At 35.9% G+C, this 24586-nt stretch overlaps 4 protein-coding genes across 4 annotated transcripts; 1 reads left to right on the top strand and 3 right to left on the bottom strand.

Moving 5' to 3' along the window:
• The first annotated feature begins 4224 nt into the window (after positions 1-4224).
• On the top strand, positions 4225-5154 carry LOC122105337 (olfactory receptor 4P4-like). Its single transcript, XM_042676553.1, has one exon. The coding sequence runs from the start codon at positions 4225-4227 to the stop codon at positions 5152-5154; it is 930 nt and encodes a 309-aa protein (XP_042532487.1).
• Positions 5155-10591: 5437 nt separating this feature from the next.
• On the bottom strand, positions 10592-11518 carry LOC122105378 (olfactory receptor 4P4-like). Its single transcript, XM_042676637.1, has one exon. It carries the CDS (start codon positions 11516-11518, stop codon positions 10592-10594), a length of 927 nt encoding a protein of 308 aa, XP_042532571.1.
• A 4663-nt stretch (positions 11519-16181) lies between these two features.
• LOC122105384 (olfactory receptor 4P4-like) lies at positions 16182-17099 on the bottom strand. The gene has a single exon (XM_042676643.1). The coding sequence runs from the start codon at positions 17097-17099 to the stop codon at positions 16182-16184; it is 918 nt and encodes a 305-aa protein (XP_042532577.1).
• A 4196-nt stretch (positions 17100-21295) lies between these two features.
• On the bottom strand, positions 21296-22222 carry LOC122105381 (olfactory receptor 4P4-like). Its single transcript, XM_042676640.1, has one exon. The coding sequence runs from the start codon at positions 22220-22222 to the stop codon at positions 21296-21298; it is 927 nt and encodes a 308-aa protein (XP_042532574.1).
• Positions 22223-24586: the final 2364 nt, after the last annotated feature.

The following is a 24586-nucleotide window of genomic DNA, read 5'->3' as shown; positions in this document are numbered from 1 at the left end:
TTAATTCCTATGAATTCATTTTTCTTTGGGATAAGTGAGGGCAGTAGATGAGCAGCACTGCTTTTGCCAGTTGAAGAAGCAGAGAGAAATGAGGTATTCAGCTCTAAAACAAATGGGTGCTGACAGCGTTGGGGTTCTTCCTGCTCCTTAGACAAGGATTTGTCTAGGACATTTTATTGTTTCCTGACTAGCTCCACTGAAAGAACATAAATTCGTTGAAAATGACCATTTAGTATGAAACATACATTTTTTCACTGCTTGTGCATTTAGGAATTGGTAAAAGGTGATTATTTAAATATAATTACGTTCGGCTCCCAGCATCAGAATGACTTCAGCGCTCTTAATATGTGATGCAATAAACATGTCACTAGATAAGAATTGTAGCAAATCCTCCAATGTGTCACCAGAACAATGAATACCTCTGAAAGGTTTCTAATATGTCAGGCATTATCTCTCAAACAGCATTTTGAAATTTACAGAAATCAAATAAAATTCATGTAATGGAAAGTTGTGTTCTTCTATTTCAATTTAAGTGCTTAGGTGCTTCAAATGCCATATTTCCATCTTCTCCAAGGTCTGGACTTGACCATGCTAGCCTTGGAGAAGCACTGAAAGTTTAATTAAATAATCTAGGTTAGTTTTATGTTATGATTAACAATTATGTCATTTTGGAGGGAATATATATATATGTATATATATACATATATATATTATTGGTAGTGTGGCTTGAACTCTGGGCCTGGGCAGTGTTTCTTAGCTCTTCAGCTGTTCCTTAGCTCTTTAGCTCAAGTCTAGTGCTCTTAACACTTGAGCCACAGTGTCATTTCTGGTTTTCTGGTGGCTTATTGGAGATCAGACTTTCACGAACTTTCCTGCGCAGGCTGGCTTTGAACCTCAATTCTCAGATTTCAGCCTCCTGAGTAGCTAGGATTACAGGCTTGAGCTACCAGTGCCTGGAGAAAATAAATGTTATTTCCACTGATTTCAGAGATAAATTATTTAAAATTGAAGGGACAGAATTCCTTAACATTCAATATGTTAGTAACATAGGTTATGAAATGCAAGAAAAATCTTGTTGTTGTTGTTGTTTTTGTTGTGAAAAATATCATACAGAAGGGTTACAGTTACATGGGCAAGGTAATGAGTACATTTCTTATCAAGCATTGTTGCCTCCTCCTTTGTTTCCCTTTCCCATCTCTTCCCATCTCCCCTGCCCCCTCACCCAATGTCCCCCTGCATCCTCCACTGGCACCCTCCACCACCCCCCCAACCACTCCTCACCCCCTCGCCAAAGTTGTAAAGTTCATTTTTCGACATAACGTCTTGTTCATCTCATTGTTGCAATGGGTCCAACTGTATCCCTATTTAAACAATTTGTTTTTTTCCCTTCCCTTCCACAAATTATACCAACATCAAATCTTATTTGCAAGAATGAAAAATAGTTGGATTTTTTATAATTATCTTTCATTTTATAAGGAAGGGGTCATCTAACAAAGCAACATCTGAATTCAATGCATTTTGATCTGTGTCACCCCATTAAGCAACTTCATTCCCCTTTGACCCACCCCTTTGCAGGTGGAATTCTACTTGAGCTTGGATAACATTGCATGGCATTAGGAGCAACAGGTTGTATATACACTCAGATCTTAGATGTTCTCCATAATCTTTTTGGGGGCTTGACATTCCAGGGGCTTGAACTCAGGGCCTGGGAACTGTCCCTGAGTTTTATTGTGCAAAAGGCTAGCTCTCTACTATTTGAGGCACAGCTGCACTTCTGACTTTTTGGTGGTTAATTGGAGATAAGCATTTCATGGATGCTCCTGCCTGGCCTGTCTTTGAACTGTGATCCTCATATCTCAGCCTCCTGAGTGTCTAAGATTATGGGCATGACTCAAAGGTGCCAAGCATCCATAATATCTTAAAGTCTTGTATTTAACTTACCCTTAACTATTTTTCTGCCTTTGTATGCAACATGAATGTAAGAATAATGCCTATTAGGTTTCTATGAGTATAGTGACGCTAAAATACTTACAAAAGTTTTGTATATAAAACATGTTTTCACTAAATATTGTGAAGGGAAGTGTGCCTTTTTAAAATTATATTTTTATGATCTCTAAGTAGTTGTAGAAAGAAACAATCATTCAAGAGTCAGTTTATAAGTCCAATGCATCATTCTCCTTACTCCCTTTCCAATCATCCCCTCCCCTCTGTTTTCTACATAACATAGGAGACACATTGAATATTATGACTGTATTCTCCCCACCTTCCTCTCTTCATTTGTCTGCCCTCTCTCCTCAAACTCTACACACCTTTAAGTGACAATTTCCTGGTATTCATTTTTTGGACCATGAGTTCGTTTTTCTAAGGAATTGCGCCATTTGAATTCTCCCCTGTAAATACCATACTTTGGTTGATACGTTCATGTATACTTGCATACAACCCCATGTGTGTTTACTTGTACATTTACAAGCTAGGTCAGTTTGCATATAGGAGAAAAAGCATGCCTCCTTTGTGTCTCTGGTCCTGACTGACTTCATTAACATGTCTCCCCAGGTCCATCCATCTCTTTGCAAATGATAAAATAATATTCTTCATATATTATATAATATATATCACATTTTCTTGATCCTTTCAAGAAGGATCAAGGGACATCTGGGCTGATTTTATGCTTTAGTAATGGTGCACAGTGCAGCAATAAACACAGTTGTACAAAATGAGAACCAGGAAATGGGCATTTGTAAGAGGTGAGGTTGAGCAGGGAGGGCTTGATGAAGGAAGAAGAGAAGAGGGGGAGAATGCAGTAAGAATTCAATGTATATCCTACAAAATTAAGAAGAATGAAGGAAGAAGTAGGTCAGGAGGGATGGACTCGAGTGTTGAAAAACAGTGACATTGATCAAGATGCATTCCATTCATAAACTGCTTTGTTAAATCACAGCCCATTTGTAGGACTATTTAAAGGTAACTTGAAAAGAACAAACCATGAACCTCAAGATAGGGACATAAGAGGTTTTTTTTTTGTCCCTGTTGTTTCTAATGTACTTTGTGATTTTTTGTTTCTTTTGCATATTCTTCCCCCATTGTATAACCCATTTTCACTGTATTTGATGTCAGTGCCCTGCATCTTGGGGAGGGGAAGGGAAAAAACAAAATGGTAAGACAAGGATACAGGTTGACCCATTGTAAAAATGAGATGTACAAGACACTATATTGAAAATAAACTTTACAACTTGGGGCGGGGAAGAAGTTGGGAAGGTGGGGAAGGAAGGGATAGTAGAGGAAAAACAAAGGAAGGGGTAACAATACTCAAGAGGGAATGTACTTATTACCTTACTCATTTAACTGTAACCTCTCTGTACAGTATCTTTACAATAAAAAAAAGCAAACAAACCATGGCTGTGAACGTAGCTTTACTGTATCCTGATTTGTAATCTTTAGATAAATACCCAAGAGAAGAATTGCTGAATCATAGAGTATGTTTAGTTTTTTGAAGAATGCCCACACTACTTTCCACAGTGGTTGAAGAAGCTTGCATTCTTACCAACAGTGTGCTGGGATTCCTTTGGCCTACATCCATGCCAGCATCTGTTGTTGTTTGCATTCTTGATGATGGCCATTCTAACTGGGCTGAGATGGAATCTCAGTGTTGTTTTGATTTGCATCACCTTTCTGTTCAGAGATGTTCAATATTTCTTCAAGTGTCCGTTTGTCACTTTTACTTCTTCTGTGAAGTCGTTAATTAGCTCTTTTGCCAATTGGACTTTTTACTGCTTGAGAGTTTATTTTCTTTTTAAAATTAAATATTTATTTTTATTTATATATTTTACTGTTATCTTAAAGATGATATACAGAGGGGTACGGTTACATAAGTCAGGTAATGAGTACATTTCTTTTTGAACAGTGTCATGTCTTCCCTCATTTCTCCCCCAGTTTTTCCCCTCCTGACCCCCTCCCCCATAAGTTGTATAATTTATTTTCAACACATTGTCTAGTGAGTACCATTATTGCATTTGTTCACTCCTTCTTGAACTCTTTGCCTATTCTAGATATTTGAACACATTTTTAGAGCAAAAGAGATTATTGCTGTAAGCAATTAGCTATAAAACCTTTTTCAATTTGTAAATCTCTAGAAAACATAAAGTGAGCCTTTGAGTGTATATTACAGTCAGCATAACTTTCCATGCCTGAAGTTTCTTCTGTGTATTGCAGACTCAGCTTGACTTCATGGAAAAACAGAAAAATGTCACTGTATTTTACTTCACGGGACTTTTTGGAAATAAGCAACTGGAGCTACAGTTCCTTTTTTTGGTCTTGTTTTGTTACCTGGCAGTTATCACGGGGAACTTTGTCATTTTACTCACAATCACTTGCAGTCATCTCCTGGAACAACCAATGTACTACTTTCTCTGCCACCTTTCCCTCATGGACCTCTGCTTCACCTCCACTATGCTTCCTCGACTGCTCAGAGACTTGGCTGCAACCAGAAGAGACATTTCCTACAACAACTGCATGACGCAGCTCTTCACTGGGCACTGGTTGGCGGGTGTGGAAATATTCATCTTGGTGTCCATGGCCTTTGACCGTTATGTGGCCATTGTCAAGCCACTGCATTACACGGTGATCATGAACCGGAAGAGGTGTAACTTGCTGATTGCCATAGCCTGGGGTCTTGGATTTTGGCATTCTCTTGCCTTGCTGCTTATGATACTTAATTTGCCTTTCTGTGGTCCTAATGTAATTGATCACTATATGTGTGATGTCAAGCCTCTTCTGAAACTTGTTTGTAAAGACATTCATATTGCTAGTATCTTAGCCATCGCTAACTCTGGAACACTGATTGTTGTGATTTTTATTTTGCTATTAACTTCATACATACTCATTTTATATAACCTCAGGACAAGATCCTCTGCAGGGCGGCACAAAGCTCTCTCCACCTGTAGTTCTCACATAACAGTTGTAGTTCTGTTCTTTGTGCCCTGCATTTATACCTATAGTCTCCCTGCAGATAGAGAAAATAAAGACAAACAAATCTCTGTGTTCTATACTATGATTGCCCCCATGCTAAATCCTCTCATTTACACACTGAGAAACACAGAGATGAAAATTGCCATGCAGAAGGTATTGTATAGAATAGTAAACTCAGTTTTAAAGTAAACCAGGAAACCTTTACTCTTTCAAACATATCTCCCAGGACACTAATGACACTTATGACTCTACTTCATGGAGTTGGAGTCCATGAACTCATGTTCTCTCACCAAGTGTGATATTTTCTATTTAGATTGGAATTTGTATGCTAAAAGGCTCAACTAGTCCAGTGTGACTCTTTGAATTTTGAAAATTGCAAATCATTTCAGTTTGAATCATATCCTTCTGCTTGAGGGAGGCTATAGTTAGTTCCGTGGTAGACAGCATGGATGAAATATGGAAAGGCCTGAGATCAATCACTGTACCAAAAGAAACCAAAAAATGTGTAAGTTACATTTTCAGTTATATACTCTCCCTAAAAACAGTTACATTAATCTCTCTTCCATTCGAAGAGGAGGCTTCTCACTCATCAATCATAAATCTTCTTACAAGGATCCAGGTCTCCTTGGCTGATTTGAGAACTCACCACACTGGATGAAAGTGTGAAGTAATTGCCTTTTGGATCAAGGAGATTTCAGCCATATATAGTATTAATATTTATCTCTGCTCTTGGGAGTTTTTATTAATCTCCTGATCATCACAATGTTAAGGTATCTGCAAGTAGTAGAGATATCACAAAACACTGTAGCATTTTTCTTTTCTTTTCTTGTCTTTTTCTTTCTTTTTTAAAAATTTTTTTGGCAACAGGTTCTTAATTTGAACCCAGGCTGACCTTCCAACATGAAATCATGCTGGCTCTTTCTCCTGAATGTGGAGATTATAGCTATATGCTACCATGCTTGAAAATACCATACAGAGGGGTTACAATTACATGAGCAAGGTAATGAGTGCATTTCTTATCAAGCATTGTTGCCTCCTCCTTTGTTTTCCCCTACCATCCCTGACCTCCCACCTCTACTACTACACCTCCTCCCCCTCCACCCCCTATCCCCCTGCCCAAGTTGTAAAGTTCATTTTTCATCATAGCATCTTGTACATCTCATTGTTGCAATGGGTCCACCTGTATCCCTATTTAAACAATTTGTTTTTTTCCATTCCCCTCCTCAAATTATACCAACATCAAATACAGTGAAAACAGGGTTTATACCGTGGGGGAGGGACATACAAAGCAACAAAGAAATCACCTTATAAATACGTTACAAACAATAGCAAGAAAAAAAACCACTAAAGTTTTGCATCTATCCTCTGAGGTTTTCTTCATGTTCTGTCCTTTACAGGAGATGTCCCCATTTCTGTGTGGCAGAGTCTGTGACTTACAGATAATCACACAATAAATGCTGTCTCCTTCAGGAATGTTTTCAATGCCCACCAACTAAGCACATACATTTCAAATTGCTTCTTTTCTCATAGAGTGATTTCTCTGTGCAGCTATTCTCTTGGCATATTCCTATGCAACTCACTTATGTTTTTTTTCTCATGAACTATATTTTTAAATTTTGAGCTAATAAATTACGTGCTACATTTCTGTTTTCCTTATGCTTATTTTCCTAGTCGATATAAATAATTAGATAAATAAACTATTGTGGAACACTATGGAACACACAACTTATGTGTTCTTTTCATTTCAGTTGAATTATTAATGCCTGTTCTTTTTATTCAAGATTCCTTTGAGATTTTAATCATAAAAAGAGGGCAAAACTTGTCACCCCTTAGTTATTGAGGTGATTGTGTGTGTGTTTCAGCCTTAGTTCAGTTTATGCATTACGTTTATCATGTTTATTGTTTTGCATACATAAAACTTTCTTTGCCTCCTTGTAATATAAAGTCTTTTCCAGCTTGATGCCAGTGGCTCACAATTCTAATCATGCTTATGAGGTGGCAGAGATCTGAGTATCATGGTTTTCAGTCAGCCTGGTCAGGCAAGTCTTTGAGACTATTTCTAATTAACCAGCAAAATGCAGCAACTTGAAGTGTGGCTCACATGGTAGAGCAGCAGTGCTGAGTGGAGCAGCTGAGCGAGAGCTCAAGGCTCCAAGGCTAATTTCAGTACTAGAGAATACACACAGAATTAATCCTTTTAATATCTGTAGTTTGTGTTGGAGTTGGACTGCAAGTATTATATTGAGAATTTTTACATCTATGTTCTTCATAGAACTTTATATGCATCACAGTATTTACCCATTTTTCTTTATTAGTCATTTCTTGGTGTATAAATTAGCAAATATTTTCTATTGTTCTTGCTTGTCCAACGTCCTATGATAAAGTTTAGTAAGGACTGATAAATAAATTAGAAACTTCTTATATACCAAAGCATAATTTTGAAATAACCCCTATCAATATTATTTAAACATACTTTACATATATAATATCCTATGCATACACAACATATGTATTATATTATATATATATGTCTTATATATAAAATTTATACATAAAATATTATATAAAAAGTTTTATATATACCATATATTATGTACAACTTCATATATAAATATATTTACATATAATTATATACAAAGCCTAATTTTTTTAAATTTTATTTTATTATGAAGATGCTGTATAAAGGGGTTACAGTTACATGAGTGAGGTTATGAGTGTATTTCTTGTAGAACGTTGTTACCTCCTCCTTGTTTTTCTCCTACTATTTCTTCCCTCTTCCACCTACCCCACTCCTTGCTGACCCCAAAATTGTAAAGTGCATTTCCAACATAGTGTCTTGTGAGTATTGTTGTTGGAATGGGTCATCCTGTGTTCTTGTTTCAGAATTTTGTTATTCCCCTTCCCCTTCCCAAATTAGATTAATGTATAGACAAAATGCAGGGTACCAAAATCAAATACAGTGACAACAGGGAATATATCAGAGGGGGAAGAAATATAAAAGAAACAAAAAATCACATAGTACAACAACAACAACAAAGAAAATCCTCTGGTGTCCATACCTTGGGGTTCATTTCCTTTAACATCATCTTATATGGTCACAGTACATGGTTTTGAGCTTTTCTGCTCATCTAATAAGATTATTCTAGATTTATTAATTATTGCAAATAAAGGAAATCATGGGACCTATATTTCATTGGATCTGGCTTACTTCACTTACTATGATTTTTTTCCAAGTCTTTCCATTTCCTAACAAATGAGGCGATGTCATTCTTTCTGATGGAGGCATCTGGGTTGGTTCCATATCTTAGCTATGGTGAATGATGTTGCAATAAACATAGTTGTGCTGGTAGGTTAGTATGGCCTAGTTTGTGATCATTTGGGTAAATGCACAGAAGTGGGATTTCTGGGTCATAAGGGAGCTCTGTGTGTAATCAAGCCTAATTTTTAAAGTATGTAGGTTTTCTATCTATTTATTCAATTGATATTTTTGCAGACACTAGACATTGGAAATGATCTACAACTGGTTGCTAAAAAAATCAGTAATCAAGTAGAAAATTAGGTAACTAGTAGATAATTATACTGCATGTATGCACCAAACATACATGCTAACAAACATATTATGCTAATTTTCCAACTTAAACCATGTAAATACCTGCAAAGTGAGAAAAAATGATACAAAAATTTTGGTGGTTGTTTCTTTTCTCCATTAATATTTTTAGGATGGTATAACGTATTCCCTAAGCTATCAGAGTAACCCGCAAGGGCCATGTGCCTTAAATATATCATTACACACATACACACACACACACACCACAATACTCTATATGCTATATTTACACATTTAAATAAAAATTCCATGTACTCAGTAGAAAACAATGTGTCATTAGCCAATCTAAATAAGTTTGACTAAATAAGTTGTAAGAACTAATTTTCTTTTGAAATTCAAAATGTTTGTCATGATATTCAAGGGATTTGGGTAATTCTTGAAGAGAAAAAGTCATCACAGGTTTGTCAACGGTACTGAGTTAAATTTTGAAAAGAAAAAGTTCACTGAACTGGGTCATGTCAATTATAAATATGCATGAAAACTAAAGTTAGAGGAGAGAAACTTTCTATTACATAAAATAATAATTTAAGTTACTTTGGGAAGTTAAGTGTAGGTTGGATTCCTTCACTTTCCATAGGAACAGATATTTTTAATTGTTATTTTCTGAATGTTATTTTAATATTAATCTGATAAAAATAATTCCAGAGATTTGAAAATGATACACATAATCAAATAAAAAGAGAAAATATACCTTGAGTGTATCAGAATGATTTATTTGTTCATTAATTTATTTGTATCATATTCATTTCTAGAAGAAAGAAGCAAATAAAGTAAATAAAAGTAAACAGCAATTCAACACATTTTTTGGCTCAGTCAACTGGTAGGACATAGTTCACAAGAATTACTATGTGTATATTATTAATGGCACAGAGGAACAGTGACATAAAAAGAGGAAACAAATGAGTCCATTAGGTCTGTGAAAGGCTGCAACTCATGAATTCTGAACTGCAGAAGCAGGGAGAGAAAGAAAGACTAAAGCCCCAAACATGTGAGAAACATTAGAAAATGACTTGGCAAAGAGAAATACAAGAATTTACATTCACATCACTTGCATCTTATTCTCTATTAAAAGGTCTCACGTGTTTTCTAAAACAAACATCCATTTTTAAGAAATTCTACCTGGACATGATTACCAGTAATGCCAGAATTGAAGAAGAAGAGGCAAAATGATCTAGAGTTGAATGATAACTCGGGTTATTCCAATAAACTGTCTCATAAAGCAATGAATAAAAGAAAGAAAGAAGGAAGAAGGAAAGAAGGAAATAAAGAAAGAGAGAAAGAAAGGAAGGAAGGAAGGAAGGAAGGAAGGAAGGAAGGAAGGAAGGAAGGAAGGAAGGAAGGAAGATGAAAAGGGAAAATAAAAGGTTTAAAAAAAGAAATACCACAACTCAGTAATACTTCGTTTAACAGATATTATACAAATAAACTCACAAAATTAAAACAAACTTTCACAATTAAGGCAAAGCTACTGATGGAGTCAATAGTTGCTCTGATCTCCAACACCCCAAAGCCATTAATTATCATACAACATCTTCTGCAAAGCAGTGAGCTATGAAATCAGCAACTGAGACCTGGACAGATTTTCTTTGAAGATTTCTATCAAATGAATTGGCTTGATTGTCTAACTCAGGAAATTCAGTTTAATGTAATTGTTTGGAGAGATTGGCATGATGGAAGATGTGCCTCATTAGTTATTAGTCCCCACCACCACATACACACAACCTAGGGTACTGGAGATTGAATGCATTTCCTTGACACCCTAACAACTCTTAACACTGAGCCAGATGGATGTGCACTAGGGCAATTGTCTTACATTCTTCAAATTTACTTGTTTTCTATCTTGAAAATATCAGCTGTTTTACATCCAGACATCTGTCTGTACATTGAAATCTTGCTTCAAAATCATAAAGTAAAACAATAGCACATAAGTCAAAATCCAAAGAAAATTCTTACTTATTCTTTTATTTTATAAATGTCTTAGAAACACAAGCTGAGTGCATAATAAATTTTACTCCTTATTTACTTTAATCTTGAATGTGATATTCGTCCCCAGACCTTCCCCATTGCAATTTTCATCTCCTTGTTCCTCAGAGTATAGATGAGAGGGTTTAGCATGGGGGCAATCACAGTGTAAAACACAGAGATTTCCTTATCCATATTTTTAGCACCTGCAGGTAGGATATAGACATAAGAACAGGGGACAAAAAATAGACATACAACCATCATGTGAGAGCTACAGGTGGAGAGAGCTTTGCGACGTCCTGCTGATGATCTTGTCCTGAGGTTATATAGAATGAGGACATATGAAGCTAAGAGCACAGAAAATATGGAAAGAGCTACTGTCCCAGAATTAGCAATCACTAAGATACTAGAAATATGGATATCATTGCAAGCCAGTTTCAAAAGGGGCTTGATATCACACATGTAGTAGTCAATTACATTAGGACCACAGAAAGGCAAACTGAGGCCTAGGGCCAGTAGAGCAATAGAATGCCAAAAACCGAGTCCCCAAGCCATGGCGATCAGCATGTGACACCTCTTCCGGTTCATGATCATCATGTAATGCAGCGGCTTGACAATAGCCACATAACGATCAAAAGCCATGCCCACCAAGATGAATATTTCCACACCTGCCATCCAGTGGTAAGTGAAGAGCTGCGTCATGCAAATGTTGTAGGAAATATCTCTTCTTGTGACAGCCAAGTTCCTGATTAACTGGGGTACTACAACGGAAGTAGAGCAGAGGTCCATGAGGGACAAGTGGCAGAGGAAGTAGTACATTGGCTGTTCCAGGAGATGGCTGCAGCAGATCGTGAGTAAGATGATGCTGTTTCCCATTAACACTGCCACATAGCAAAGCAGGAACAAGAAAAAGAGCAGTAGTTCTGTTTGCTCACTTTCAAACAGTCCTGTGAAAACAAACTCTGTGACATTTTGTTTTCCCATGACATCAAGATGAGTTCTACAATACACAGACGAAATCTAATTTATCTGAAGTCATCCAGAATATAATACAACCTTGAAAGCCTTCTTAAAATTTTGTGTTGTTGTATACTTTGATTTAAGAAGTCATAGCAAACTTATGACACGGTTCACCTAATTATTGACTTATATATTGGGTCTTCTTGCACAAGCACTATAAAACTTGAGCAACATTTCCCACCTTCATATCAACTTCTCTGATATGAAACACATCACTATACCTCTAACAATTTATCGTGTCATTAAAGCAGATTTGGTGCCCAAAACTTTCACCAAGATTTTAGATACTTTGAATTTTCATAAAGTTGTCATAGACAACTTTATGTGGTAGAAATAATGAAATAGGAGAGGCTAATTAATTTATCCCAAGCTAGAAGATACAAACTTGTATCTGAAACCCATTTAGACAACCAAGTTTACTGTGCAACATTATTTATAAACAAGTAGAATCCCAAAAGCTTCCTACTCTTCAACTTAATAGGGATTATTTTCCACTCCACATGCCATACTACATTTTATTTCTATATTGTGCATAATGTATCTATAATAATACAATATCCCAATCTCAGTAGTGACATCTTATGTATGATAGAATTATATACTTTTTATAACTTGCAGGGATCTTCATGGGGCAGAAAGTGACTGGTCTTTGGAAGCATGTTCTGATGCTTCTTCAAGACTTCTTTGTCCAAGGTCAGTACATCTGTCTCCAGGAAGTTTAAAAAAATGTGACAGCAATCTTGGGCATCTAAAGGTGCAAATACAGTATTTTTAATATAGGAAATCTTTACCATAAAAAGTGCTAATAGCATGCTTCCAGATAATTCCACCAATATTAGGTTTTTGTAGATGTATTCAGTTCCTAGGAAATATTGAAGTACTTAATGTGATTCTTAAGCTTCTACTTGCTTCTTTTTATACAGTGTCAGAATATTGCAGCCATACTGATGCTGTGGGTGTAGAATCAAACAGTGATTTTGTTGGAATCATCACTTCTTATCAACACCATAATGATTTGCATAAAGTTGCATCCTTTCAATACAAACAAGGCAAGAAACAAATTATGTTCTAGACAGATCTGTGTTGAAAGAGGTGAAGAAGAGCACCTACCTCAGTTGTTTTGTGAATCTCTTTGTTTCTAAAGTGAACACTTCATTCTCTGAGCTTTTTCATCTGGTCAATGGCATCAATCTCTTTGTTCCTAGAGATGAATATTCATTGTCATTGAGGTCATTGGAGTCATGTCACTCATCTTTCCAAAGCAAAATTATATCATGTAAATTATGCTTGAGAGAAAAGTCTTGTCAAGTCCACAGAATAGTCATATCCCTGCCCAAAAGGATTTGGAGAGGTACTGACTCTTCAAACTATATACTAACACTTCACGCATGAAAGAGGTCAGTTGTTAAGAATACTGTCTTCCACTACAAGAGAGGAAATTGAAGACTACATTAAAAACCTTCAGAGTATTATTGGTAGACTTTCAAATTAACGTTTGGTGTCTCCTCAAATTGTTACTCTTAAAAAACAAACAAGCAGAAATGTTACAGAACTTCAAATTTATGTATTATTAGGAAATTTGACTCCAACAATTTTACCTCAATTTAGGTAAAAGGTTATATGCTACTTCATATGCTAATTCCAATTGGTATTTCTGCCAGGCTCTTAGCATATTTTTGGAATGTCAAGTTGGTCATTCATGCTGGTTCCTGTTCCTTTTTTGCAATTTTCATCATGGAACATTAAACTGGTGTGGAAGCACCCAGTCTCTCCCATGAACCTTCAAACAATTGAAGCTTTTATGGATGGCCCACTGAAAACATTTTAAACTAAAGGACATAAGGGGTCACAAGGGAGAAACTCCCATAGGCATACATTTGCACCAACTGCATCTGTATTTATAATTGTGAAAGTAAAGTCAGTACCAACAGGGCCCTTCGAGTTGATTTTAAGACCCTTTTCATAATCTGTTTAGGATATGATACAGGTGATGCAAGTCTTTCGTAATGTTAGAGCATTGATGAAATGAGTGAATCTTTTCATTTTCTTTACTAGGAAAACTGCCTTCAACATTGAATTTTCTCATGATTATGGAATGTGTTAAAAATGTGGAGTGTTTATCATTGATTCTACCAATGTGCTGATAGCTAGTACCCATTTTGTACTCATCAAAATTACTGCAGTTATCACAAAGGATTGAAATTAGTGCCTATTTAATTATGACTATTAGAAATTTAAAAGGCATGAATACCATTTTGTGTAAAAAGCTAGAAATTGGGAGATTTTCCTAATAAATAGTCATACATTTTAAAATAGGTTGGGTGGCTAAATGTAAGTTGGATTCCTTATCAGTAGACACAAAGATATTTTGATATGGGGGAGGATTATGATAATATTAGTGTATTATCAATAATAATGAAAGGAGATAATCTTGACATTTGAAAATAGTACATAGAGCCAGGTGCTGGTGGCTCACAACGGTAATCCTAGATACTCAGGATGCTGAGATCTGAGGCTTGCAGTTCAAAGCCATCCAGGGAAGAAAAGTCTGTGAGACTCTTATGTCCAATTAACCACCAGACACCGGAAGTTGCACTGTAGGAAAAGTGGTAGAGCCCTAGCCTTGAGCTGAAGAGTTCAAGCCCCATGACCCACAAAAAAGAAAAAGAAAGAATACATAGAATCAAATAAAATAATACTTTTCAGTGCATTTCGAGAATTGTTTATTTACTAAGTAATCTGTAGCACAGTCAAAACAGGTTAAAAAAAAAGAAAAAAACAGAAATAGCATGTATCATTTTCTGACTCAGTTCACTTGGATTCTGTAGTTGTATGACTAATTAAATGGAGGAATTTCATTATAAGAAGAAAGAATTGGTTCTTTGATGAGAATTCAAAATATTCCTGAAGAATATTCCAATAAGTATTTGCAAAAATGTGATTTATGTACTTTGAAGCACAGAAGCAGAAACATCCTGTGTTTGAGAGACAGAACAAAGTCCCAAACATGGGAGAAACTTCAGAGAATGACATAGCAGAGAGAAACACAGGAGGAAAAGTTCCCCACATCACCTTCTGTTTACTCCCAAGTGTTCTCCACTAAATGGTCATACATTTTTGCCAGAGCAATATTTTGCAATGTGAATGTGGTCACCTGCAATGCCAGCAAGAGGACAAAGCATAATAATGTTGAGTTTTATGATAACCTGGGTCTATTCCAAGATCTTGCCTATAAAATGAGTAGAGAGAGTGAGAGGGATGGAGGGAAGGAAGGAAGGAAGGAAAGAAGGAAGGAAGGAAGGAAGGAAGGAAGGAAGGAAGGAAGGAAGGAAGGAAGGAAGGAAGGAAGGAAGGAAGGAAGAAAGGAAGGAAGGAAGGAAGGAAGGAAGGAAGGAAGGAAGGAAGGAAGGAAAGAAGGAAGGAAGGAAGGAAGGAAGGAAGGAAGGAAGGAAGGAAGGAAGGAAGGAAGGAAGAAACGAAGGAAGGAAGGAAAGAAGGAAGGAAGGAAGGAAAGAAGGAAGGAAGGAAGGAAGGAATGAAGGAACTCATTGATACCTCCTTTCATTGATGTTATATAAATGAAATACAGAATTAGAACATACTTTCACAATTTAGAGAGAAAAACTCAGTTATCAGTTGCCCTTGTCCCCAGCACCTCAAAATTTCAACCTATATAACAGGACCCTGATTCAGACTTATAACATTAGATATTTAGCCCATAACGTTGGGCAAAATCCAGAAAGGGTGCAGCTGTTTTTTGTCTTTTACTATGTAGTGTGTTTACTTGTTGATTTATATGCACTTTTGAAACCATGCAACTTATGTTTCTCTCCTTGGTCTGGCTTAATTTGTTTAATATAATTTTTCCGTCTTTCCATTTCCTTACAAACGGGGAGATGTCATTCTTCTGATGGAAGCATAGAATTCCATTGTGTATATAAAGCACATCTTGATCCATTCATCTGTTGAGAAGCATCCAGGTTGATTCCATAGCCTGGATATGGTAAACATTATTGCCATGAACATGGTTGTGCTAGGAGCTTTAGTCTGCACATGATAAATTATACAAGACCCTAGACATTCACACAGTGAGAACAAAAGAGGATATTCTTAGGAGATGATCAGAAAGGCTCATCAGCTGTGGACCTCTGATCGTATAAAATGAAGTTTATTGACATGAACACCAAGAAATGGAAACAAGAAATTTCATGTTATTGTTCTTCCTATTTTTATCCTTGGGCACGGTTTTTGCTTTCTGTAACTTTTGTCTTGAATGTAAGTTAATGTGTTTTGGAGAGGATAAGGCAGAGCACAGAAATGGTAGGACAAAGGGTGAACAATGGCATCAGTGAAACTCACTAGATACTATGTTGAAAACTAATTATACAATTTGTGCAGAAGGAGAGTAGGGAGAGAAAAACAGGGAGAAATGAGGAAAGAGGTGACACTGTCCAAAGACAAACGGACTCACCACCTGACTTATGTAACTGTAACCCCTTTGTACATCACCATTGCAATAACAATTAAAACATAATGCTTCTATGTTTCTTTTCTATGATATCTCTACTTAAAACCATCCTGGCAACACAGGGTGAGAGCGTAATAAAGAACTCCTTCTTTATCTTAATCATGAATGTGATATTTGCCGCCAGACCTTCCCCATAGCAATTTTCATCTCTTTGTTCCTCAGAGTATAGATGAGAGGATTTAGCATGGGGGCAATCACAGTGTAAAACACAGAGATTTCATTATCCTTATTTTTAGCACCTGCAGGGAAGATATAGCTATAAACACATGGCACAAAGAACAGAACTACAACCATTATGTGAGAGCTACAGGTGGAGAGAGCTTTGTGATGTCCTGCGGAGGATATCATCCTGAGATTATATAAAATGAGTATATATGAAGCTAAGAGCACAGAAAATATGGCAATTGCTACAGTCCCAGAGTTAGCAATCACTAAGATACTAGAAATACAGATATCTTTGCAAACCAGTTTTAAAAGGGGTTTAATATCACACATGTAATGATCAATCACATTAGGGCCACAGAAAGGCAAACTGAGGACCATGAGCAACATAGCAATAGAATGCCAAAAACCGAGTCCCCAGGCCACGATGATCAGCATGTGACACCTCTTCCGGTTCATGATTATCATGTAATGCAGTGGTTTGACAATGGCCACATAATGGTCAAAAGCCATGCACACCAAGATAAAAGTTTCCACACCTGCCAACCAGTGGTAAGTGAAGAGCTGCGTCATGCAGTTGTTGTAGGAAATGTCTTTTCTTGTGGCAGCCATGTTTCTGATTAGCTGGAGAACTACAACAGAGGTAGAGCAGAGGTCCATGAAGGAGAGGTGGCAGAGGAAGTAGTACATTGGCTGTTCCAGGAGATGGCTGCAGCAGATCGTCAGTAAGATGATGCTGTTTCCCATTAACACTGCCACATAGCAAAGCAGGAACAAGAAAAAGAGCAGTAGTTCTGTTTGCTTACTTTCAAACAGTCCTGTGAAAACAAACTCTGTGACATTCTGTTTTTCCATGATGTCAAAATAAGTTCTATACTACATATCAGGAATCGAATTTATCTGAAGTCATCCAGAATATAATACAACATTGATAACCTTGTTTAAATTTTATAGTATTATATACTTTGATTAAACAAGTCATAGCAAATTGATGATGTTTCACATTATTATTTAATTATGGATCAATCTGTCTATTTGTTTAGGGTCTGCTGATGGTTATGCTCACATACTGGGTCTTTCTGCACAAGCACTGAACAACTTGAGCAACACTTCCCATCCATACAAAGGTAATCGTTAAAGATGTTTGGTTTGAAACACATCACAGTACTTCTAATAAGGGATCATGTGATAAAAACAGATTTCGTGCCAAAAACTTTCATAAGTATTTTGCATGCTTTTAATTCTCATAAATTATAGAAAAGAAATAATGAAATATGACAGGTCAACTAATTTCTTCCAAAATGGAGAATATAAATTTTGTATGATGTAAATTTGTAGCTATTATACAGCCTAATTGTTATTCCACATTATTTTTAAACACTTAGAATTCCATCTGTCTCCTACACTGCAACTTAATAGGGACTATTTTCCATTGCACTATCTCCAAGTTCCATACTACATAAAATTATTAATTGTATTCCTGTATTACATATAATGTATCAATAATAACCCACTCTCACTACTGACATCTTATGTTTGATAGAATGAACATGTTCTCTTTTACACTTGCAGTTAGCTTCATGGCACAGAAACTGATCTTTGCAAGAGTGTCCTGAAGCTTCTCCATAGCTTGTTTCCCAAGGTGACACTGAAGTCTCTGAAAGTATATTTTAAAAAATTGAGGCACATCTATAAGGAACTATAGTTCTTAATATTATTATAGAAAACTTCACTTATTCCTAAAAATGCTAGTAGCAAATTTTGAGATATCTCCTGGAATAGAAACATTTTGTAGATGTTTTCCTTTGTCCTGACATATTAAAGAATGTAATAAGATTCTTACACCACTGCCTGCTTCTTTAATCCCACCATCAGAACACTGTAGATACTCTGACCCTGTGGATATGATAGCAAAGAGTGATTGTGATGAAATCATCTTCTATCACCAACATCTATTGATTTTCTTAAATTTGGATCCTCACGGTACTGTCAGGACAAGAAACAAACTGAGTTCTACGCAGATCCTTGTTTAAGGAGAGGAAAATGAGCACCCATCTCAGAGACTCTGTGAATCTCTTTGTTTCTAGAGTGAACAATTCATTCTCTGAGCACCTTCATCTAGTCAATGATGTAATGTTGCTAATCTCCTCGCTTTATTCACTCAAAGCAAAATGACTTCATGTAATTTGTGCTTCAGAGAAAACATCATGTAAGTCCACAGCACAGGCCTTTCCTCGCTTAAATGGTTTGGAGAAGAACAGATTCATAAATACACACTAACATTGTTCACCATTGTAAGTGTCAATTGTTAAAAAAAAATTGTGTTCTGCCACAATTCAAGACACATTAAAAACTGTCAGAATATTTATAGACTTTCAAATTATCTTTATTTTCCCTGAGTGACTTCGCTGAAAAAGAAACATAAGCAGAAATATTACAGAACTTCCACATTTATAGATTATTAGCCAATGTGCATTTCGAAAACTTTTACCTCAATTTGTGGGAAAGAATATATGCTAATATGAATTACTATTCCTGCCAAGATTTACAATATTTTTGAAATGTCAAGTTGATCCTCCATGCTGACTCCTCTTCCTTTTCTGCTATTTATGATGAAAGAGTACATACTTTGGGAAACACCCAGTCTCTCCCATGAACCTTCAAACCAGAGAAGCTTTTATGAATGTTTTGCTGAAACTGTTTTGAACTAAAGGACATAAGGAGACACAAGGGATCAACTCCCATAGGAATACATTTGCAGCAAATGCATATGCATCCATAATTATGACCATAATTATGAAAGTAAAGCCAATACCAATAAAGGGATCACTCGAGATGATTTTAAGGCCCTCTTCCATTTATCTCTTTGGGATATGATACAAGAAATGCAAGATTTTGTAATGATGGATGCAGCATTGATGAATTCAATGACTTTTTTGATTTCTCTTTCCTCTACTAGGAAAATTTCCTTCAACATTGAATTTTTTGATGAATACATAATGTGTTAAAATGTGGATTATTATCATTCATTGTACCAATTAATAACATGCATCAATTCTGTATTCACTGATACTAATCAATAAAATTATTGAAAATATCAAGAAGGATTGAAAATATTTCCTCTTTCAGTATGACTATGAGAAATTTAAAACCCAAAATACCACTTTGTATGAATTGTTGTTGACTTGTATTAATGGCTGAAAATTGGGAAATGCCACAACAAATAGTCTTTTTCCCACTCCTTTGTCTGTTTCTGTTTTGCTTTGTTTTGTCACACCCAGTCTTTTCAATAAGAAACATAGGAATGTGTAGGAGGATACATAGAGGAGGAGTTATATAAACCATAGTTCTTAGTTTACACTGGGAAATATTCATAAGACTCCACAGGGTCATACTATTGACTTATTTATTTTTTCTATGTTTCACATAACTGTGGGCTTCATTATTGTGCTTTCATACATGTATAGAAGGTAGTTTGCCACAAAACATGTCAAATTTGTATTTCTGAATCATTGCCTTAATTTTTCTTAATTCCTATATGCCTTAAAATAATTTGGTTGGCTAATTGTAGGTTGGATTCCTTCATTACCTGGAGACACCTAAAACTACACTAATTTTAATTAGGGGCATATTATAGTATTAATATATGATCAACAATAAAATAAGGAGATAATGTAGGTATTTGAAAATATCACATTGAGTCAAATAAAATAATAACTTTCAGTGCATTTCCAAAATGGTTTATTTATTAATTAATTTGAAGCAAATCATGTCTAGGAGAAAAAGACATATAAAGAAGAACAGAAATAGACCATATAATTTTCTGGCTCAGTCAATTTGTAGGATAAGTCACAAGAATTACTGTAGGTGCATTACTAATTGCACAGGGAATTGCAATATAAGAAGAAGAAGGGATTGGTTCTGTTCATTGACTCCTGTGCTGGGAAGCACAGAAGCAAGGACATTCCGTGTAGGGAAGACAGCACAAACAAAGCTCCAAATGTGAGAAACTTTAGAGAATGACCTAGCAGAGAGAAACACGGAAAAGTTCCATACATTAGCTTCCAGTTCTTTCCCAGTATTCTCTGTTAAAAATGTTCCATATGTTTGCCAGAGCAGTCTTTTGCATTGAAGAAAAATAATATATAGGCAAGCATGGATGCCGTTAATTGAAATACCAGCATTCAACAGGAAGAGACAGGATGATCCTGAATTGTATGATAACCAGGGTCTATTTCAAGATCCCGTTTTATGGAGCAAGAAGAGAAAATAAGAGAAAGAGAAGAGAAAAATCAAGAAAGCAAGAGAGAGAAGAGGGAAAGAAGGAAGGAGGGAAGGAAGGAAGGAGGGAAGGAAGGAGGGAAGGAAGGAAGGAAGAAAGGAGGGAAGCAAGTAAAAAATAAATAATAACCTCCTTTCACTGATATTATACAAATAAAACTCAGAATTAGAACAAATTGCACAATTAGAGATTGAAAATTGAGTTAACATTGGACCTAGTTCCCAGCACCCCACAATATTTTATTATCACCCAAGATATTCAGCAGAGTAGTGAGTACTGAAATCAACAAATAAGACCTAGAGATTCATAGAAATTTCTGACTGAAAAAAAAAGAGAAGAATGGATTTTATTGCTGAGAAAATTGACTTTAATGTAATTTTTTGAAGAGATGCCTTGCATGATGGAAGACAGGCCTTCTTCATAGTCTTTTTTTGCTTTTCACTTTGGTGCAATTGGAACTATTTTATCTACACTTGATCCATGGTTTTTAAAAGGGAGGTAGATTTCCAAAAGATGCATATGCTCTAGAAGAAAATCCTTATTATTTCTTAAAATAACCTATTTAATTCTAGAATATTTGAGCCATTTTATGCACAGATTTCAATCTGTATAACAAGGGGTCTTGCTTCAGAATTATAACCAGAGACACTATCCTACAACATTTGTCAAAATCCAGCAAGAGTTCTCCTACATTTCTTGTTTCAGGTACTTTAAATTAGAACTATCTTGGGAACACAGGCTGAGAGCATAATGAAGGACTTTTCTCTTTTTACTTTAATTTGGACTGTGACATTCGCCACCAGACCTTCCCCATAGCAATTTTCATCTCCTTGTTCCTCAGAGTATAAATGAGAGGGTTTAGCATGGGTGCAATCACGGTGTAAAACACAGAGATTTCCTTATCCTTATTTTTACCACCTGCAGGGAGGATATAGATGTAAATACAGGGCACAAAAAACAGAACCACAACCATTATGTGAGAGCTACAGGTGGAGAGAGCTTTGTGACGTCCTGCGGAGGATCTCATCCTGAGATTACATAAAATGAGTATATATGAAGCTAAGAGCACAGTAAATATGACAACTATTACTGTCCCAGAATTAGCAATCACTAAGATACTAGAAATACGGATATCTTTGCAAACAAGTTTCAAAAGAGGTTTAATATCACACATGTAGTGTTGGATCACATTAGGACCACAGAAAGGCAAACTAAGAACCATGAGCAACAAAGCAATAGAATGCCAAAATCCTAGTCCCCAGGCCACGATGATCAGCATGTGACACCTCTTCCGGTTCATGATCATCATGTAATGCAGTGGTTTGACAATGGCCACATAACGGTCAAAAGCCATGCACACCAAGATAAAAGTTTCCACACCTACTAGCCAGTGGTAAGTGAAGAGCTGCGTCATGCAGTTGTTATAGGAAATGTCTTTTCTTGTGGCAGCCATGTTTCTGATTAGCTGGGGAACTACAACCGATATAGAGCAGAGGTCCATGAGGGACAGGTGGCAGAGGAAGTAGTACATTGGCTGTTCCAGGAGATGGCTGCAGCAGATCGTCAGTAAGATGATGCCATTTCCCATTAAGACAGCCACATAGCAAAGCAGGAACAAGAAAAAGAGCAGTAGCTCTGTTTGCTCACTTTCAAACAGTCCTGTGAAAACAAACTCTGTGACATTCTGTTTTTCCATGGAGTCAAGATGAGTTCTATAATACACATCAGAAACCTAATTTACCTGATGTCCTCCAGAATATAATATAACCTTGAAAGACTTCTATAAATTCTGCAATGTTATATACTTTGATTTAAAAAGTCATAGCAAATTTATGACATAGTTCACCTTATTATTGATTTATATATCAATCTGTCTATTTATTCAGGCTGTTCGGAGGGTTAATCTCACATACTCTGCCTTTCTGTACTGTACAACTTGAGCAACACTTCCCAACGTCATATCAACCTCTTTGATATGAAGCATATCACTATACTTCTAATGATTTGTTGTGTCATTAAAGTAGATTTGCTGCCCCAAAATTTCATAAACATTTTACATGCTTTTAATTTTCATAAACTTGTCATAGATACCTACTTGAGTTGTGCGGTAGAAATAATGAAATAGGAGAGGCTAATTAATTTCTCCCAAAGTAGAAGACATAAATTAGTATTTGAAATCCATTTATACAACTGAAGTTACTAAAACACATTAGTTATAAACAAGTAGAATTCCAAGAGCTTCCTACTTGTCATGGAATTATTTTCTAGTACACAATCTCCATATTCTATGCTACATTAAATTATGGAATTTTACTTGTATATTTGTGTGATATATCTATAATAAGGTAATATCCAATTCCACTACTGACATCTCACATCTGAGAATTATTATGTACTTTTTACGCCTTGCAGGGATCTTCATGGCACAGAAGGTGACTTGTCTGTGGAAGCGTGTTCCAATGCTTCTTCATGGCTTCTTTGTCCAAGGTCAAGACAACTGTCTCCAGAAAGTTAAAAAAAAATGTGGCAGCAATGCTGGGCATCTAAATGAGGAAATATAATATTTTTTATTGTAGGAAAACTATACCATATTACTCAAATAGCATACTTTCAGATAACCCTGCCCATATTAGAAACATTTTGTATATGTATTCAATTGCTAGGAAACATTGAAGTACTTAATGTGATTCTTAGGATACTACTTGTTTTTTTTCATGCAGTGTCAGAATACTGTAGCCATTCTGGCACTGTGGGTATGGAAGCAAACAGTGAGTTTGTTGGAATCATCACCTCATATCAACATCATCCTCTCAATAGAAGCAGGGCAAGAAGCAAATTATGTTCTAGGCAGATCCTTGTTTAAGGAGGTGAAGATGAACACCCATCTCATAAGTTCGGTGAATTTCTTTGTTCCTAGAGCTGATTATTCATTCTCACTGAGGTACTTCTTCAACTGGCCAGTAATGTCGCTCATCTCCTCTCTTTTCACCCCAAAGCAAAATTATGTCATATAAATTAGCCTTGAGGAAAAAGTCTTGTCAAGTCTGCACAATAATCCTACCCCTGGCTAAATTTTTTTGGAGAGGCAAAGACTCTTAAAAAATATACTAACACTGTCATCCACTGAAAGTGTCAGTTGTTAAGAATATTGTGTTCTGCCACAGGATGAGAGTAACTTCAGACTACATTAAAAACCTTCAGAGTAATATTGACAGACTTTCAGATTAACATTCAGTTTATCCTGAAAGACTCTTAAAAACAAACATAAGCAGAAATATTGCCTAACTTCAAATTTTACTTAATTATTAGTAAATCAGAACTCCAACAGTTTTACCCCAATTTAAGGAAAAGGATATATGCTAATCTGAACTGTTATTTCTGCCAGGCTTTTACAATATTTTTGGAATGTCAAGTTGGCCATTCGTGCTGGCTCCTGTTACTTTTCTGCAATTTATATCATTAAATATTAAATAGATGTGACAGTACCCACTCTCTCCTATGAACCTTCAAACAATAGTAGCTTTTATGGATGGTCTGCTGAAAATACTTTGAACTAAAGGAGTCACAAGGGAGAAACTCCCATAGGCATACATTTGCAACAACTGCATGTGTATTTATAATTGTGAAATTAGAGCCAGTACCAACAAGGGGCCATTCATGTTGATTTTAAGACCCTTTTTCATTATTCCCTTTGATGAGAGACTTTTGTAATGATACAGCATTAATGAAATATGTGAATCTTTTCTTTCCTTTTCCTCTACTAGAAAAATTTCCATCAACACTGGATTTTCTGATGATTATGAAATACGTTAAAAATGTGGAATTGTTTGCCATTTATTGTATGAATAGCTGGTATCAATTCTGTACTCATTGGTACCAATCATAAAAAATTACTGTAATTATCACAAAGGCTTGAAAGTATTCCCTACTTAACTATGACTATTAGAAATTTAAAAGGCATAAATATAATTTTGTGTAAAGAACTGGAAATCAACAAATGCCACAATCAATATTCTTTTTTTTAATTGTTTCTGTGTAGTTGACATATGGGGGGTTAGAG

This window comes from Dipodomys spectabilis, unplaced genomic scaffold (genome assembly GCF_019054845.1).
Source record: "Dipodomys spectabilis isolate Male_0828 unplaced genomic scaffold, ASM1905484v1 ptg000030l, whole genome shotgun sequence".
Taxonomy (NCBI): domain Eukaryota; kingdom Metazoa; phylum Chordata; class Mammalia; order Rodentia; family Heteromyidae; genus Dipodomys; species Dipodomys spectabilis.
Note: the sequence above shows the minus strand (reverse complement) of the source record. Positions and strands in the feature narration are given on the sequence as shown.